Source organism: Acipenser ruthenus, chromosome 23 (assembly GCF_902713425.1).
Source record: "Acipenser ruthenus chromosome 23, fAciRut3.2 maternal haplotype, whole genome shotgun sequence".
Taxonomy (NCBI): Eukaryota; Metazoa; Chordata; class Actinopteri; order Acipenseriformes; family Acipenseridae; genus Acipenser; species Acipenser ruthenus.
The window spans coordinates 3,007,253-3,025,938 of record NC_081211.1 but is presented as its reverse complement, the minus strand read 5'-3'; the positions used below and the strand labels follow the sequence as shown (position 1 = coordinate 3,025,938).

Genomic DNA, 18,686 nt, shown 5'->3' with positions numbered 1-18,686 from the left:
CATTTACAAGCCCAACATCCACTACCTAGTGGAAGAAGTTTAATTGGTGCAAGATTTCAGTTTCATTATGATAACCATTCTTGTAATTGAAGATTTAATTAGAACTATTTAGAATGAAATCCTGGATGGGTAACTTACTATTTGACCTGGGTCTGGATTAAAGCACAGTTATGGAGGTGCCATAGACATTATAAAGTATAGTAACTCCAATGCCATAAACCTAAACCTCCCAGGGTCCAGGTAATAGAGAACGTGGCGTGTTCATTTTATTTAAAATGTAAATAGTTAAAATACAAAAAAAAAAAGGTTTAAGCCTCAGTTTATCATGCTGTAAAAAAAGATCTAATCGTCTGTGTGCTATGTGAGAAATTAATTCTGTGGTTTTGTAGCGCTGAAACAGTTATTCGGAAGGTGTGATTCATGCAGGGGTGGGCTTCTTATCACAGGAATTGTGGTGTTAGTTAAAGTAGTCATAAAGTAGCAAAATGTTAGCAAGTATGCATTCTCCACTCTAACAAAAAATATTAAAACCTCTAATTGTATTTCTGTAATTAGGGGTAAGGAGGTAAGTGGTATTTCCGTCAGTGGAGTAGTTTTAAACTAAATTAAGCATTCTGGGCCTATAAAGCAAGAGGCTTTAGGACCTGATGTTTAATTATAGAAAAAGTTGGAAAAACTGCCCTGGACATGTTACACACTATTGGACATGCAATTATGTATGTACTGTCACTGTGCACCATCTGCAAATGTTTACTGTGTTTATTTGTTCTAGTCTATGAAATCACCATTCTAGCATGCTAAATTTCAAACCCTGTTCAGAGTTCTGGTAAATGGAGCAACGCCTCCTGTGTAGTAGTGTCATTGTTTCCTGTTCAGTCATTTTAGCAGAGCGAAGAATGCTTTTTTTATGCTGGTTGTGGTATGTATGCTGGCTTTTAAACTGTTTTATATAAGAATAAAGTATTAATAGTTAAAAATAATTGTTTAGTATAATGGTAATTTGACATGTTTTAGAAAACAATTCTATTCTCAGCACAAAAAGTAAATTATTTGAACAGCTAAGTGTTTTAAAACTTGTATTGTTTCACTGTTGCAACATTGATGGACTTTAAAGGTCTGGTTATTCAGACCCCAGTTGCATCGCCCTCTAGAATGAACTAATTTTGCTTGATATAGTCGAATGAAACCTGCTGAATAACATATTGAATTACGTTCCACTTTGTAGTTTTTCATGTACTTAACGAAAAACTGACAAGTTTAAAAATGTGACATTTCGAAATCTAACGAACTACTGTACTACCATTATGACTCCCGGTTATAACATTGGTTACTAGATGTTAAATAGAAGATCTCAATTGTGTTCATATAGTTTTAAAAAGAAATGGTCTCAATCCTAAAATTCTAGGTGATGCAAAACTTTTGGCCACAGCTGTAGTTGTAGCTTTCAACAACACTACAAAAGATTCATGAATATCATACTTTATTTCTTTAAAAAAAAAAAAAAAAAAAAAAGTTTTAAAAATGATGAGTTAAAGCTGTGTTTGTGAGGTTCACCTTTTTAATGTCCTGCATGTTCTTTTTTTCTGCCATGTTAATTCTTTTATGAATTTGGTCTTAAATACCACTTAGTATTAACAGCTAAAATGTTCTGAAACTGAAAATCAGGAGACATAACCACTGACAGCAGAAGGATAGCAGTCCTTCATATTAAAGAGAAATAAAAAAGATCTTTCTCAGCAAGGAAGGAAATGTGTTAGTAAACAGTTACTGAGTTGCTACATGTTGTGGGTGATTTTGTCGCCTTGAAGCTTCCTTTTGGCAGTTAGCATGAACAAATGTGTTGCAGGTTTAAATTGTGCTAAATTAATCCATTAATATGGAGAGGACAGAACTCTTGTTAAAGTTGTTTCTTATCTAAATTGTTTGTTAGTTTATTTGGACTCTTCTGAAAAAGACAGTGAGTTTCACCAAGTCAGGGAAAAGTCAGAAAAACACACCCTACACCGTACATGCAATTCTGTATGTACGATCATTGTACACTGTCCGATTAATGTTTTATTGCATTTATTTTTTTAAATCACCATCCTAGCATACAAGTGTAAATGTCGAACCCTGTGGTGACCCAACAGCCGGCCGCAGGCTCTTATGGCACAAATGTTCAGACTGGTGAATGGAGCACCGGACTTTGCTCCTGTTTTAAAGATTGCCTTGTCTGTAAGTATGGGAAGACTTTTGTTTTTCTGTCCAGGGCAAAATGCCACCCATCCTTCTTGTGTGCATATTAATATGATGAAACATCACTAAATCTCTGTGCCAATCACATTCCAAGTAGCCCTTTTGCCATGGTAGATTCCCTCTAAAGCTAACATGAAGCCCCAGCGAACCAAATGTAATCTAAAAACACGTTTGAAATCATACACAAAAACGTGTTAGTTTTATAAAGCAATTAATATCCTACACAGTGTTCATTACTTGCAAGTAATTCGTTTGGGACACCAGATTGTCACCATGGTCAATGGTCTAGCAAGTAATAAGGGAAAAGGTGGATAACATGCATTTAATATAACTGTCAGGATGACTGCAAAAAAAAAAAATGGATACTTAAAAATGTTATATCTGAATGTTCTCTAATGAATGTATTTAAAATACTAAGCTCTTTAATGGTGCATGTAGCATTCTGTTAAGAAAAATTATGCTGAAGAAGACACCACCAACAGGAAGATTGCGGGTGTGCCGAGATCATCAAAATCATAATTTGTTTACTGATGGCTTCAAGGATAACAATTATTCCTTGCAGTACTTTTTGCTGATTAACCGTTAACAGGTTTAAAGTGTTTACAAATGCTTTGGTAATATATACTCTGTAAAGTAACAGGTTTTGATAATAATAAAGGGATATTAGATTTAAAAAGGTATACTGATCTCACCAGCAATTCATTACTACACAAATGTCTCTGCTGAGTGAAATTCTCTGCACATAACAGTCATTAATTAACCAAATGCCTCCCCTATGACTAATAGGCTTTGATCTTGAAATCATTGCAGAGATGAAATGACCTAGGAAAGAATAGCCTGAAAGTAAAGTACAGAAACTGACAACTGTTAACCTAGTATGGTACCAGGTATCATTAGGTAAAAAAAGTTTTTTTTTTTTTTTTTTTTTTGGTTCAAAACTGCACACCTACAATTGCGACTGGTAAGGTTAATGGAATTATTTGCCTTTAACAATACATTCTCCGCTGTGATTTTGTTTAACATGTAGGTATTTGTGGTCTGTGCTGCCCGATGGCACTGGGATGCTACACTGCTAACATTTATGGGGAAAACTGCTGTTTGGGCTGTGTGCCAGGGGGCATGACTGCTTTAAGAACTCACATGAGGATGACCTATGGCATTCAGGTATGTTCCTTATCAGAAAAAAAAAAAAAATGCTGGTGAAACTGAATGATAGGCAGTAATATTGCAATTGTGCCAACTGTTTAATATGGACTTTTCAGCCATCATTTTTAAAGCAGTATAATTCGCCCTTGCTTTCTGAGACCAGTAAGCGGTTTTATTTATTAGCTATCCACATGCTCAGACTGGTCCACCTGCATTGTGTGGGTCACTGCATGATTCCATTTTTGTAACCAGTGTTAAACTTTTTTTCCTGGCCAAAGTTAAAACAATCTCCTAATTTTTCACTTCCAGGGGACGGTCTGTAATGACGCACTCATGACGTTCTTCTGTGGTTTCTGTGAGACTTGCAGAATGGCCCGAGAAGTCCGTATTCGCAACGGAGACGTTTCATAACCCCTACAAAAAAAATCAAAACATGTAATGCCTAGGTCTGATATTTTACTTTACATGTGTGTTCCTTTTTTCTTCTTCTTTCAAATTAAAAACCAAACAAATAAAAAACACTTTCTCCACTGGTGTAATGTAGTTCTCGGTTGTTTTGTTGAGATGGTTCAGTTATTTTGATGGTGATCCCCGAGCAGTGAATACGGCCAGATGTATTCAGAATACATCTGTGTGGCCCAGTGGTTAAAGAAAAGGGTTTGTAACCAGGAGGTCCCCGGTTCAAATCCCACCTCAGCCACTGACTCATTGTGTGACCCTGAGCGAGTCACTTGTGCTCCGTCTTTCGGGTGAGACGTAATTGTAAGTGACTCTGCAGCTTATGCATAGCTCACACACCCTAGTATCTATCTGTAAGTCGCCTTGGATAAAGGTGTCTGCTAAATAAACTAATAAGAATACCCTGTTTACATCATGGCATGGAATACGCCAATTCAGAACTGGACTAGTATTACTCGCATGTAATTGTGGTGATAGATATGTTTTAAATGTTTGTTTTTTGAACCAAGGCAATTGCAGAACCCAATAAAATATACTGTTATGACAGAGGGAGATGAAATAAATATCTATCTATCTATCTATCTATCTATCTATCTCTCTCTCTTAATCTTGTCTCCTTTTTATTTGCTAGCTATGCCCCTTTAAGACAGACTGTCAGTAAAACCAGTGCTGATTGGTTCATTTTTCCCGTGACCTGGCAACCAAACAGCAGCACACAGACGCGTTCATCCGGATACCACCAGGGAGGACGTTGTGGGAAAAAAATAATAATAATAATTACAAAGTAAAAAACTTAGCTTGCTCTCTTCTTCTGTAAAGTATAGATTCAGTTTGATAATAGGTTAAGATAAACATGTCGATGCGGACGTTGCCACTGCTCTTTATTAATCTCGGCGGGGAGATGCTGTATATACTGGATCAGCGACTACGAGCACAAAATATACCGGCAGATAAAGCCAGGAAAGGTAAAATGTGAATACAGTAAAAGTTATAAGGTTAATACTATTGTATCTGCAGACAGTCAAGCCTGTCGTCTTCATTTCACCCGTGTTGTTTTGTGACGTAAATGTCCCATATATGTTTTACGAAATTATTAAGAATGCAATGTCAAAATAGGGTAGCACGTCCTTCATTATAATATGTTGCCCAAACATGTCAATAACACCAAACATCATTTTTTATTGTGTGTGAATTGTTTATTTCAGACTTATTTTGTAAGTTGTTTAACCAAGGATTCAGTTTAATAAAAAAAAAGTAATACTGCATTTCATTCACACCATAAATAATCATGTGCTGGATACAAACCATGATTTTTCCAGCACTTCTGCAACCACTCATGTAGTATTGCTCTTCTATGGTCATTTTTTGTGGCGGTAAAAAATAATCATCATAATAAAAATACCTTTATCATCAAAACATCTGACAGGATGGTTTCTTAATATTTATTTGTAAATACGTCTTTTATTTGAAAATGCTCCATGTAGCTGATTGGACAGCTGGAGACAGGAGAAGAGGTATTGTAATTACTTGTGAAATCATGTATAATGCCATAGGTTACTGGAAAATGAATAACCCTTTCCTTGATATCTAACTAGTACTGCAGTAGGCTTAGCCAAGTACAGCAGATGTGCATCAACAATGGCAGATTGCTTTGAGAGGCTCTATTAAAACAGATTGCTTGTTCTCCAGAGGTTCCTGGTTGCAACTTGATGCTCTTAGTCTGACCACTTGACCAGTTTATGCCAATTAAAGTCTGAAAAGCTTTGTCTATGTATTCATACACCTATTTTATGAGTAAAATGAAAATACAGGGACAAAATAGCACAGTGGCATCATACAGATACCTAATTTCTGAGTTTATGTTTTACAACGTATATAGTACTTCATAATTATCCAGAATACTACAGCATGTTAGGTGAAACAGTATGTTTAATACTTCCTCTGAGTTTCTGTTTTTTAGTAGAACCTCTTTGCTACCAGTTAAGGTGTTGGGAGTTTGCTTCTAAATATAAATCAGCCCAGCAAGATGCTTTCCAGAATAGATTATTTCAGTGTGAAATCTCTCAGAATGTGTCTGCATTAGGACAGTGTATAGCCAAGAAACAAAATTGACTATCAAGTCAGCTGGCCACTTTGCATTTCAGCTATGTGAAAAAAAAAAAACATTGCTAAAAGATTTGAAGAAAACGTCGAGAGGTTGTGTCCCCCTGTGAAAAAGTAAAATGACTTTATGTTATCTCAATGATGCAACCCTTTTCTTATGACAAGTATAATATGTGTATAAATGTGCAGTGCAATGAGCTAATGTAGATGGTAAATTATTAACACACTTATCATTCAGCCTTTTCAACCTGAAGTTTTTTTAAATAGCGTCCTCTCCAGGTGAATGATTGAGTGCAGATATTGTTGTTGTTGTTATTATTATAAACAGCCCACATGTCAGTGTTTTCATCTGTATTGTACCTTGCACAGTTTCTATACCGATATCTTCACTCAACGAATGTCATATAAAATATTTGTCCCATAAAAGATCATGACAGTGACACAGTTCTAATAGATGACATGCACATTCCTTGCTTTTCAATCAGCTCAGCTTACCATTTCTTTGTGAAGCTTTCATCACATTGCTTTGCAGTAAAATGTGTTTGCCATCCGTTATTACCCTTTTCCGTTGCTAGTTGCAAGCTTGCAATGACTTATCAGCATCAGTCAAGTATCTTATGCCAAGATAAGCTATCTCCCAGGTCACAGCTCCAAGCAAGAATAATGAAAACAAATATTACAAAAGACTTTCTGAATTTGGCACAGAACTAACATTTTGGTTTTATAAACAAACCTTGGGTATTTTTTTAAACTTGTATTTAAAAAAAAGAAACATGCTATTATTGAAATAAGCAAAAACTGACCATGATGGTAATCTACTTTTGCAATAAAAATAAATAAATGTAAACAATCATAATTCTTATGGAATAGCATTGTACCAAGTAACCAATATTTACAGACTTAGCAATATATTCTGGGTTTCCTGTTTACCAATAATCTAAAACTTTATTTTTTTTTATTTTTTACTAGTTATGAATGACATCATCACTACAATGTTCAATAAGACATTCATGGAAGAACTGTTCAAACCTCAAGAGCTCTACTCAAAGAAGGCACTGAGGACTGTGTTTGATCGACTAGCCCATGCCTCTATTATGAGGCTAAACCAGGCTAGTATGGATAAGGTAAAAAAATAACAACAAAAAACCTAGTGAATATTTGTCCACAAATGTGTATGTCTGTATGTATGATTTATAGCCTCTTCCACACATAACTTTAGTACAGAAGTTTGTAAAATTAGAAACACCTGTCAAATACAGAACACATTTTTGTTTTAATGGGCCAGCTTAGTTATGTCAACAGCAACCCATGCTTCTAATATAAAAGCTGCATACCTCTGTCGCTTATCAGTCATGATAAAAAAAAAAGTAAAAAAAAACATAGTAGATCTGACAAAATTTAATAGAGAAGTGATCAAAGGTGCTTGGTTGGCAAGTGATTCAATATCCAAAACTGTACAGATTATTAGGGTTTGAGGAACAGTTTCAGAAATGATGACTTTTAGATTTCAAGCCCAAATCTTAAATCAAATCAGAGCTATCCTTGCTTCCCAACGTCTTGAGAGTTGTAGCTGGTTTCTCCTCCTGCATTGTCACTTAACTATGCACATCTAATTCCTTGGTCAATTATTGCTTGGGAGTGTTAATGTACAGATAACGTACTGGGTATGCATCTGTGTATGAATCAGCCTACTAATATGAAATTTAATTTGTATTCTTATTTGTCTGCAGCTCTATGATCTCATGACAATGGCTTTTAAATACCAGGTACTGCTATGCCCAAGGCCTAAAGACATTTTATTAGTCTCATTCAATCACATGGATGCAATCAAAGATTTTATCCGGGACTCGCCTAGCATTTTTAACCAGGTGGATGAGATCTTTCGTCAGCTCATAGAGGTACAGTATGAGTCAACATTTTTATATCTGGGACTGAAATGTTTAGTTTACTGCGTTGCCCAATGCCTTGGCTGCTGGGAACCCTGAATTCTCAGACCTTTCAAACTTATTTTGTAATTCCTAATCTCCTTTTCTGTTATGTAGATGTACGGCAGTCTCCCCGCTGGTGAGTTTCAGCTCATCAGACAGACACTGCTCATCTTCTTTCAGGACATGCACATCAGAGTAAGTCAATGTACATTTCTGAATTGTTGGCCTTTTATTGTTTTCTGCTTTTGGTCATTAAAATATGAATTTTTTTTTACTGCTCATATTTTTACCTAGCATCACAGCTAACTGCCTAACAAAGACTGCGTTTATAGGATTTGCATATACTGTATTACAACTACCAAGATATGAAACCTGTTATTAGGACAAACAAAAGCCATCCTATCTATTTAGATTTATTGCATAGCATTGATTGTCAAAACATTATTGTTGGTATTTTTTTAAAGTATTCTTCACATGTTTCATGTCTTTGCAGGTGTCAATTTTTCTGAAAGATAAAGTACAGAATTCCAATGGTCGCTTTGTGTTGCCAACCTCAGGGCCCGTTCCATATGGAACTCAGATCCCAGGACTTATCAGGTAGCTGAGAATGTAGCCTCCATTTAAATGTGACTTTAGAGACCTTGTTTAGCATTGGACTTTAATTAGGAAAGGATTATACTGTCAACCTGGTTGGATGACGGACTTCTCACTGTTGGAGGTCAAATAAGATCAACACAAGTGTAATAATTTGCTGTTGAACATAATAATATTAATTAAACCATACAATCTATATGCATGTACAAGTTATGCCTATGTAGACAGTTATGACTTATTGCACACTTTCAAATGTGTATTCATTATATTCATCTACAGTATTTATTTTTCCATGTTTGATATGCAATAGTTTAAAATGTTCTTCTTTCAGCTTTTGACTTCCTAATTTGCTTGTGTCCTGTCCTTATAGAATGTTTAATTGCAATGGTGATGAAGTGAAAAAATCAGAGTTCCCAAATGGTGGAAACTACACCAGTCCTCTTCAGGAAGGATCGTTTGATCTGTATGGAGGCAGAGTCCTAAAACTTGGAACAAACATGTAAGTGTCGCTGTTTTTTCTATGAAACATTTAAAACAATTAAAAAGGGCAGAACACTGGTTCAGCAGGGATGCTTTCGACTCTTATTTGAGAAAACCATGACAAAACAACCCAAATAATACAACGTCTAGCAAAGTGTTTGGTAACATTTCTTGAAATACATGTTTTGCTGTATTATTTCTTGTAGGTACAGTGTCAGCCGTCCTGTTGAGACTCACATGTCGGGAACATCCAAGAGTTCTGCATCACACGCTAAGGTTAACATTTTTTCTATTAATTTTGTCTGAATGTAAATAAATGATGCCCTCTAGTCCAAAAATTAAACATTGTTTCGGCACTCTCGTGCCCTATTTAATAATAATAATAATAATAATAATAATAATAATAATAATAATAATAATGATTCTGCATTGTTTTTCAAGCTGCATATGAATCTTTCAAACTTGTTTCCAAACATCAGGAGAATGCTGCCCCAAACCCGCTTGCTAAAGAAGAATTGAACCTGTTGGCAAGACTTATGGGGCGTCTAGAAGTGAAGAAGACTACTGGATCAGAGTCAGGTTTCCGGGTAAACCTTTTCTCAACGGATGAGGAAGAAGAGTAAGTTTGTAACTGTGTGGGCAGTGTGAGCTGTGGGGTATTTAAAAACACAACATTACTTTTTGTTTGTTTGTTTTAAGTTTTGATGGAGTATAGTTTACGTGTGTGCATTTAATAAGCTGCAAAATTATAATTGTTTTCTCCCAGGGAGGCTGCAATATTAAGACCTTCAGAATTTTCTTACCAGTTCATCAACATACAGGCTACACAGGTAAGCATTTATAAATAATCTCATCGTTTCTCACACCCATAGATTTCTGCTGTTTGCTAAAATTAGAGGACAAGAAAAAAATATATATATATTTCCGATTTTCTTTAACACTTCAACTGAGCTTTTCTCTTATCTTCAATGTGGAATGTGTTTTTTTAAGAACATAATAAATAACATTATGGTAAAGCAGTTGATAAGCAGTTAGACAAATAGTCTGATGTAACCCACTGCACTGTCCTATTCATATAGGGTTTTTTTCCCCTAACTGTGGGTCTGAATTGTTCCCAGTAAATGTATGCACCAAAGGCACTGTAGATTCCTTGTGCTCATAAATTATTTCAATGGCAGGACCAACAATCAAATGAAGAGCTCGCTCGAATCATGGGGGAGTTTAAAGAAGAAGATTCGGTCAGCCAGAGCCCCTGCAGCAAGGGAGATGATCTTCTTGCCATGATGGATGGACTGTAATGTTGTGAACAAGAGACCTTGTCATCCATACACATTTTATTGCTTCACTTTGCAAAATGACATTGTGGCGGAGTGTCCCGCCCCTATTTGTTATTATTTGTATTTGTTTGCGGCGCGGATAAAAGTGCCGCGTCTTTTGTTATTGTTTTTTATATTTATATTTATATTTAAAAACCCTGTGAGGATGCATGACTGATCAGCTACTGATTATTTAACTAGCTGACAGTCATGCATCCTTACCAAACGCGTGCAAACTGTGGCCGAGGGGTAATAAGATAATTAACAACTAGTTAACCCCTTGGCCAGAGTATAAGAACCTGCAGCTGTCTGTGCTGCGGGGTTGGGTGTACAGAGAGGAGGCACGGGGAGATAGAGAGGAGACAGAATTTAATAATTGCTAAAACGTGCTGGATTAGCCAGCATGACACTTACTTGTTTGTCTGTCTGATTCGTTTGGCCCTCGTGCCCTTTGGTTTTGTTGTTTTGTTTAAGTCTTTTGTTTAGTTTATTTATTTATTAAACACGCTGAGTGCTGTAGCATTCAGCTTCACCCGCCCATCCATTGTTGTGATTCAGTTACTTCCTGGTCTGTGACATCACCACACCTCACCACTGCGAGCCAGCCTGCCACAGACATGCTGCTAGGTTTTTTTATTTTGGGGGAGGGGTGGGTTATCAAAAAGAGAGAGGACCGCCTATATGTTATCAGTTTGAATGTTTTGTGATGTGAATGTCTGGCTTTTAATGGTGTAGAGTCTCATACTGTTCTATATGTGAATCCTGTAAAAACACCCTATTTGGGTGCCTGTTTAGTAAAAAGGGTATGAAGCTAATTGTCCCTACAGACAAGCTAGGTTATCAAGTAATACTGTTTTTTTTTTTTTTTTACATTATTATTATTATTATTATTATTATTATTATTATTATTATTATTATTATTATTATTGTCAAACAAAAGGTTCAACTATTGAAGAATAATGTAGACAAAAATCAAGGGATTCTATTTTTGTGTAAAATTGAATCTGATATGGGGCACTGCAGATTAACGGGAGAGAGCACAGTTGTTTTAATTTGTATTCTTTAATCAGTGGCAGAGACAAAGACAGACTTGTGCAGGATAACCCCAAACTGGTTTACCCAAGTAAACCAGTTTGTATGTATAACTGGTACTTTATTTGGTGCCAGTTTTAAACACATACGTTATGTTTTACAGTATTTTGAAACAGTAGTTAGCAGATAACCGTTAACAATCTGTACAGTGTTTTGGGGAATAAAGATGTTTTTGATTGTACCTCTGTACTACCACTTTATTCACAGATGATCTTTGTAGCATAGCCACTTGTTCCTAGAGTGGAAAAAAATGATTTATTCTTAACACACACTAATGCCTGCCTTTGGACCTCACTGGTCTACAAAACAAATGGTACCACGGACTGCCATGCAATATCCTCAGGATATTAGTTTGTATAAAGTTATGTACAGCTGTAAATGCAATATTTTAAACTCCCTTTGCCTCCTTGTTTCATGATGTTGCTGGAGCTGTAAACTAAAATACAGTGATTTGCAAGTGGTGAAAGAACGAAGCAAGCCCACTAAAAGACAATAATAATTGTATATTTGATTGTGATGCTACAGCAAAGATCACCTGAACGCTGGCATACATGTTAACACTTGGGGCGTGAATCCCACCACCGCTGATACTACATGGATACAATGAAAAATGGATATATGAATTTACAAAATGTATAGTAGTTTGTGATTATGTAGATTTGCTTTTGTAAGAAACTATGTTTTAATAAAATAAAATGCTTTCAATTTGTTGTGAATATACATCCATATACAAAAGCACCCTTGATGTAATATAATAAAACAAAACATAATAATCTATGACATTTGTATGTATTTAGATAAATGAAAACCTTTCCAAACAAGATGGAAAACACAGAAACTGGCGAAATAAGGCAAAATGCAACTGAACAACTGTATATTCAAACGTCGATGCAGCAATTATAAAAATAATTGGCAGAAATGATTGCCACTAGGCGGTGCTGTCAGCTCAAAAGAATATTTTATGTGACGTGCGTTTTCAGTTAGCGACTTTGTATTGTGGCGTCATCAGTCTGCGAAGCGGCAAGAAATAAATTAAGGAAACGTCTTTAAAGTACAAAATTTGATTATAATTGAGAAGACTGCAGAGCGTATACAAGAGTGACAGTAAGGTAGGCACCAATAGAAGTGTTCAAACCAATGGTGTCACATTTCGGAACTTAATCATTTAAATTTGAGCTGACAATTTACAGGGGGGTTGTGTTTTTGGTGCCAGCACACGAATTAATATGAATAGTTACGTACACATAACTTTCAAAACGATTGAACAGTAATTTGCAGTACATAAAACAAATCGTTGCATTTTTAAACCCTGTAATTCAGAATTATATACATCAGATGTAGTCAGACAGCTATAATCTCGCTGTTTAATTAACTTATTTTTCTTGAATATGTTTAGTTATATTATTATATCATGAAATATGCAAGACTGGGAGCAGTTTGCATGTTTTTGTTCAATGTTTCGTATTGCGCCGTAAATAAGAGTACAATCAGTCACACGTGAGAACAACAGGGTTTTTTTATTTTCCTGATCGCCCCAAGGAGTTAAAATTACATTCAGTAATATATGTTATGTGTTTACTTGGATCATAAAATCCTTTTAAAGTCTGTTAAATCACAGTTCTCTAAACCAGCCATGAATAATGGTGCTACTACATTGCTATCAAGGGCCAAGTTGAGACCACAAACCGTATTTCACTTGTGGCCTGTACTGCATGGAAGTAAGACTCCTGTTGCATAGCAGTTTCCCCCATTCCAAGTTTTAGTAGGAGCTTGATTAGCCACAGTTTATTGGTAACAAGCTCAGTTCTGTCTTATTAAACTTGTAGTAAAACCAGGAATGGATGTACAAACTGCTGTACAATAGGAGTCTTATTTCCATTCCTGATGCTGGATTCAAAGTGCAACAGACCTCCAAAGGTGAAAGGCTGCTATGCTAGTCTCCTTTTCTGGTATTATGTTTTTGGCATATTTTAAATCAGTCCACACAGTATTACATTATTATAAAAAAAAAAAAAACTGTACAGAGCAACTTTTCTTTCACATGTTTAAAGTGATCTTAATGTTAAAGGTTTCATTTCCAGTTGCAGAAACTGTTGACTCCACCATGGAAGTGACTCACTCAATCAGAGAGCGAACCATCACTGAAAACAGCCTGGTGGTGTTGCTCCAAGGCATTCACGGCCACGTCACCACGGTGGACCTGCGGGATGAAAGCATGGCCAAGGGTCGCATTGTCAATGTGGATGCCTTCATGAACATCCGCCTGGCCGAGGTTGTGTACACGGACCGGTATGGTAGAGCCACCCATTTGGCTGACTTCTTTGTCACTGGTAGGAATGTAAGGTATGTTCACATCCCTGATGAAGTGAACATCATCAAGACCATTGAGAGCCAGCTGCAGAAGATCCACAGAGTGAGGAACTTTGGAGGAGAAGGGCAAGGGAGAAAGGAATACCTCAAGTATAAAAAGTGACATTTATTACGCCTCTGCCCACAAGAAAGATCGTCCTCCAGTGTGTTGCTGTATAAAGACTTCCCAAGTCATGACAAAACACTGCTATGTTGCTACTACAGAACAGACACCTGGTGTAAACCTTAATAAATAGGTAAGACAGCTTATGTGTGTGTGTTCGCTAAGTTTGGATTTCAGAGAAACAGATGAAAGCCCCGCTGATGTGCCGGTTATTTCTGTTAAGCTGGGTTTCAAATAAACTGTGAAAGCTGTCAGAAATAAGCATTTGTTGCTTTGATACACTCTTACTAGAGAAACCAGCTTGCATGCTGTTAAAGATCTGGTAATGTATTTTGTCATGTTGTCCTGTCCTACTCCCACGCTGTTTCTCCTCACCCACTCACTGAAGCGTCGGTTGTCTCTGCTTAGATCAGTACTTGGATTTTGCTTAGTAAAACCAAAACCCAGAAGTGTATCAGAGAGCAGGTGGGTGTATGTGGAACACCCACAGCTACTGGATTTTTTTTTTTTAATCTTTTTTACATTTACAGTAAATCCTACAGCCCCAAACATATAGGATATTCAGAGGCATGTATATAAGCCTTTTAAATTCCCAGAAACTGGAAGCGTGTCGGCATTAAGGTGTCTAGAGTTACCAAAAAAAAATTAAAAATCCACTGTCTGTCTCTCAAGAGAAACATTGCATACTGTGCCACTCTGAATATACAGGGTGATTAGAAATAAATTTATCACATCAATGATATGGTGGTGTCTCAATGAGAAATAGTATAGAATTGCCACTTAGGACATGTGGCTATGTACTCAATGTACTATATAGAAATTCTTCTTAACACTTATTTATATATTTCTACAAATTGTTCTAAGCTATCTTCTTTCCTTTCTTGTCTAATATTGGTAAGAGCTATAAAACCATGCTTCAAAAAAACAATAAGGCTGTAAGATACAGGTGCTTTACACAATAGTAAATCATTGAAAACTATAAGCGGTGAGACAGATTTTCATATAGTACACAGATGTCCATATGCCCTTAGTACTCATGATATAATTTTGCTTTGAAAAGATAGGAGGGTGTCAATACTTTTGGGCACTGGTGTATATATTAAAAGTACAAATTAAAAGACTAGACTTATATTTAGGGCTTCTGATTTTTGGTTTTAACCAATAAAACACCCCTGGTACAAAAAAAGAAAGAGGTGGATACCCAATAAACACCAGAAAAACAGGAAATGGTTACTCACTTCGTTGACTTTACCCTTTTCCCCACAAAAAAAATAAATAAAATACAGTAACCTACAAAAAAAATGTTGAGTGGAGCACATTCATACGTTTCTATTGGAGGATTGTAACACATGTGCAAGATTTTAAACGAGATTACAATTACTAGAAGCAGAGGATTGTTCTTGCTCGCGAGATTTAAAGATATATTACTGTTCCATCATAGGGAGTATTTACACGCTCGTGGAATTTAAAACTGAATTACATGTGTGTTGAAATATGACAAAAAATGCCTAAACACACAGAAACCCCAGAAGAATATGGCCGTGACCATAAGGATTTCATTGTGGAAGACAGCAAAGGAAAGAAGGTACAATTGAAGGACTGCCGAGTTCATACATATTGTGACAGAAGAAAAAGCCCGAGAATTTTGGAAAGTAACTGAAAACAATCATTTCATACAGTATATAAAAAGCGAAAGCCCTGAAAAAAAAACAAAAAAACGATTTACATAAAACTTGAAAATAGCTAAAAAGAATAAGCACAGAAAAATGTTCCCCTTGGAATGTATTTAATACATCCTTTAGTGCCTTTCCACAGGCAAAGCTGCAAGGAAAGCCAAACACACACACAGCACAAAAGGGCTTCTAAAACTGGCACAAAGGATATTCCACCCAGGGGTTTACTACCTTATAAAAAGCAGAAAAGTCTAGATTAATATGAGGTTCCTAGGTGCTCACCAACGCCAAACCAAGTTAGGCTGGGGCGCTTTCCCACCCACTCAGAGCAGTAAAATGCCTGTAATTAATGTTATGTTTCCATGACTACTCCAGACGGGTACCTGGGTTATTTGAGTGCAGCCTGCAGTTTACTAAAAGAGAAACCAGGACTTCTGAGTCTGAGTCACTCCATGAGTACACGCCAAACCACAGAAGAGATTGCATAGCACACACTCAAAACATGCTGAGACATCACACATGCATGTGAAAATGGGATCGGGGGAGCGGGGTTTGCTGAGGCGTATCTTCACAGATCTCTTCACCAAAGACTGGAGGGGCAGGGTTCTCTGCGTGGCAATCGTTGAGTATTCAGAATGAGTTCTTGCTTGATTGTTTAATCAATAATACAAATTACGTTACTGGTTTTTGGTCAACGGCTTGGAATTATTCTCCAAAAATATAATTTCTGATGTGCTGTGCATTATTGCTATTATGTGGCCATATCTGTTGTTCAAAAATCTCTGATTATGATTGTGCCTACATTAGGTAGGTCTTACAATAATTAACTTTCGCATGCTGGGTTAGAATATGTAAAAAAAACATGCCTTCTCTCCACGGTATTTAGTTATGTTCATAAGGGGATCGATAAACCACCCCTGGGGAAAACACAAGGAGGATTGATATTGATTAAGAAGTCAGTTATATTTAAATTGTCCGCAGATCATTTAAATATATATTTTTTTACCTGTGATCATAATGTCCTGCTTTAAACCTGCTTTTATAATGTCTTAAACACAGTGATCCACTGAAAACCAGTACAATACGCTCTGATCATTTTAAAACCAATGACCGCCAGAGCTTATCTAAGCTAAAGGGAATGAAGGTGATGTGGTGCAGTAGAGAGTAGGTGTGTCTATTCCGGGTCATTATCTGCTAGCTATAAATAGAACCGAGCAGCAGCTGCTGCAGATATAGAGCTAATGTGCCATTTCGGGTGTCGACTGCAGCAGTAGCCTCAGCAGTGGCACGGTCAGCCAAAGCATCAGAGAAAGGGACAGTCCATGCATAGTAGTCCATTTCCCCATTGCTTTTATCCAGTTATCCGTCAGTCCCCTGTCTGATAGTCTCATGTTTAAGATGCAATGCAGAGCTCAGCCTTGTTCATGCTTGAATGTGAGATTTGCAGAGCATCAGACAACAGGAAGCGGTCTGAGTCCAAGTCCTGTCCTGTCTACTGTTGAAATGATATGGTGCTGACCTCTGTTCTCGCAGCCAAATTCCTGTAGTTGTATCAAATACCAGTCAGGCAACATTTTTAGCTCTGCTAAAAGTATCTCTCCTTCCCCTATTAAGGGAGCCCCTGCATGGAGATTTTAAAATACAAAATATACAGAAATAAAACTATTCAGGAAAGTATTACCATTTGCGGGACATAATTGAAATGGTGAATTCAATAAAGTGGTGGTACTAATACAATGAAAATTTGTATGCACGTTCATAGAACTATATAAAAAGAATATTCAAACATGAAAAAAACATGTTCATCATAGCACTTCAATAGATCAGCATGCAAAACTGAGGCAATCCTTTACAGCATTAATAACCGTACTGCAAACCCTTCTGATCTTGTGTAATATTGATATGTACACATACTGTTAGTCATGTTGAGGGAATACCAGATATGAAAAGGGTGCGGTTACACACTGCACCTACATGCACTTTTAGTATCTTGAAAACCATCAGGAAAGCTGGATTGCAGGTTTATTCTTTCACCTGTGGGCACATTCTAGTTGTGATTCACAGTTTCCACTCCGCTGTGGGACAGCTAATGTATTATTAACCCTCTAGTTAAGAGTGAATCACACCAGGGGTGTAAAAATGTGCCTGAAACTACCAGGGTGTTTTTGACGTGACATTTTAAACCAGCACCCCCCACCCCCTGCCCCCTCCAGTGCGACTCTGTGGGTGGGTTTGTTGTTTTGCTTGAAGGGGCTATATTTGGAAGAGGGTGGGGGGAACTAAAACCCACAATACAATAGCTCCACCGGTAAATTGTAAAATAAATAAATATCTGATTGAAACTCTGACGGGTGTAAATGTCAAAGCTACCTATGTTGATGTGAAGGAAATGAAAACTTCACCCCGCCTAAAGCCCCTTCAGAAATGTTCTATGCTTTTACCATATGTGAACTTTTACAAGGGTAGATGTGCTGTTGCCTTGCTGTTGTTTTATTTTTATGGCACCGGGTCTTGCATTGGGGGTGGTCAGTGTGCCTGCTTGCTTAATTAATTCTACTGTAATTTTGCAGTAAACAACTGTGGAAAATTTGAGTCAGAATTCCACTTATCCCAAAATATAAGCCTATTTAGAATACAATTGGTTTTTGGCAAGCGATATATGATTAAGCACCAAGCTGCAGTCTGTGCCTAACATGTGCTACAATGGTACATTGTAAAATAAATAAATAATACAAAAAAAATACTAATTAAATAATGGTGTTTTTCTGTTTTTGGGTTTTTTTTTGAGCATGCAATAAAATGCACGACTTATTCAGCAACCTATTTAACACTAGTCTAGATCAGGGCTGTGTTTCAGATCGCTCTTGTGCGTTACATAAGGTTCATTACGCTTCACTATGGCTTTTTTTAAATAAGTCTTTAATGGGTTTGAAAACACTGCGATCTGCAGTCTCTTAGACAGAAGCAAATGCAGCCAAATGTAGCAAATGTTTAAACATGCAACGTTTAATGAGCAGAAAACTGCAAAAGCGATGTCTGAGTTTAGTATGCATTTAATAGACGTCTATGCCCGTATGTTTGCATGCACCTCTCCTTGCGTTTACAAGAATCTCACAGCGAGGGCTTGCTATAAACCAGCAGTGTTTATCTTACATCTACGTCGGCACCGAAATCCGCCTCTTATTGG

The 18,686-nt window shown here is 36.8% G+C and overlaps 3 protein-coding genes across 5 annotated transcripts; all 3 read left to right on the top strand.

Moving 5' to 3' along the window:
* Nucleotides 1–82: 82 nt before the first annotated feature.
* On the top strand, nucleotides 83–3,915 carry LOC117412748 (cornifelin-like). Its single transcript, XM_034021307.3, has 4 exons — nucleotides 83–919; nucleotides 2,090–2,214; nucleotides 3,263–3,399; nucleotides 3,691–3,915. Exons 2-4 carry the CDS (start codon nucleotides 2,103–2,105, stop codon nucleotides 3,790–3,792), a joined length of 351 nt encoding a protein of 116 aa, XP_033877198.1. The 5' UTR covers nucleotides 83–919; nucleotides 2,090–2,102; the 3' UTR covers nucleotides 3,793–3,915.
* Nucleotides 3,916–4,064: 149 nt separating this feature from the next.
* LOC131696633 (protein OSCP1-like) lies at nucleotides 4,065–12,139 on the top strand. 2 transcript variants are annotated; one of them, XM_058997474.1, is made up of 11 exons: nucleotides 4,065–4,805; nucleotides 5,325–5,354; nucleotides 6,913–7,067; nucleotides 7,674–7,841; nucleotides 7,986–8,066; nucleotides 8,365–8,468; nucleotides 8,836–8,964; nucleotides 9,152–9,221; nucleotides 9,425–9,564; nucleotides 9,712–9,775; nucleotides 10,124–12,139. In XM_058997474.1, exons 1-11 carry the CDS (start codon nucleotides 4,694–4,696, stop codon nucleotides 10,241–10,243), a joined length of 1,173 nt encoding a protein of 390 aa, XP_058853457.1. In that variant the 5' UTR covers nucleotides 4,065–4,693; the 3' UTR covers nucleotides 10,244–12,139. The 2 variants fall into 2 exon arrangements, with proteins under 2 accessions (XP_058853457.1, XP_058853458.1); XM_058997475.1 differs by lacking the exon at nucleotides 5,325–5,354.
* Nucleotides 12,140–12,311: 172 nt separating this feature from the next.
* lsm10 (LSM10, U7 small nuclear RNA associated) lies at nucleotides 12,312–13,968 on the top strand. Of its 2 annotated transcripts, none has more exons than XM_058997473.1 (2): nucleotides 12,312–12,462; nucleotides 13,422–13,968. In XM_058997473.1, the coding sequence occupies exon 2, from the start codon at nucleotides 13,458–13,460 to the stop codon at nucleotides 13,824–13,826; it is 369 nt and encodes a 122-aa protein (XP_058853456.1). In that variant the 5' UTR covers nucleotides 12,312–12,462; nucleotides 13,422–13,457; the 3' UTR covers nucleotides 13,827–13,968. The 2 variants fall into 2 exon arrangements, with proteins under 2 accessions (XP_058853456.1, XP_058853455.1); XM_058997472.1 differs by having other exon boundaries at nucleotides 12,315–12,462; nucleotides 13,435–13,968.
* The last annotated feature ends 4,718 nt before the right edge of the window (nucleotides 13,969–18,686 follow it).

Bases quoted from the DNA above. Each gene is read 5' to 3' on its own strand.
- LOC117412748 (XM_034021307.3), top strand. From the start codon at position 2,103: ATGTCGAACCCTGTGGTGACCCAACAGCCGGCCGCAGGCTCTTATGGC. The intron at 2,215-3,262 runs GTAAGTATGGGA...TTTAACATGTAG, and splicing joins TTTTAAAGATTGCCTTGTCT to GTATTTGTGGTCTGTGCTGC. The intron at 3,400-3,690 runs GTATGTTCCTTA...TTTCACTTCCAG, and splicing joins GGATGACCTATGGCATTCAG to GGGACGGTCTGTAATGACGC.
- LOC131696633 (XM_058997474.1), top strand. From the start codon at position 4,694: ATGTCGATGCGGACGTTGCCACTGCTCTTTATTAATCTCGGCGGGGAG. The intron at 8,965-9,151 runs GTAAGTGTCGCT...TATTTCTTGTAG, and splicing joins CTAAAACTTGGAACAAACAT to GTACAGTGTCAGCCGTCCTG. The intron at 9,222-9,424 runs GTTAACATTTTT...TCCAAACATCAG, and splicing joins GTTCTGCATCACACGCTAAG to GAGAATGCTGCCCCAAACCC.
- lsm10 (XM_058997473.1), top strand. From the start codon at position 13,458: ATGGAAGTGACTCACTCAATCAGAGAGCGAACCATCACTGAAAACAGC.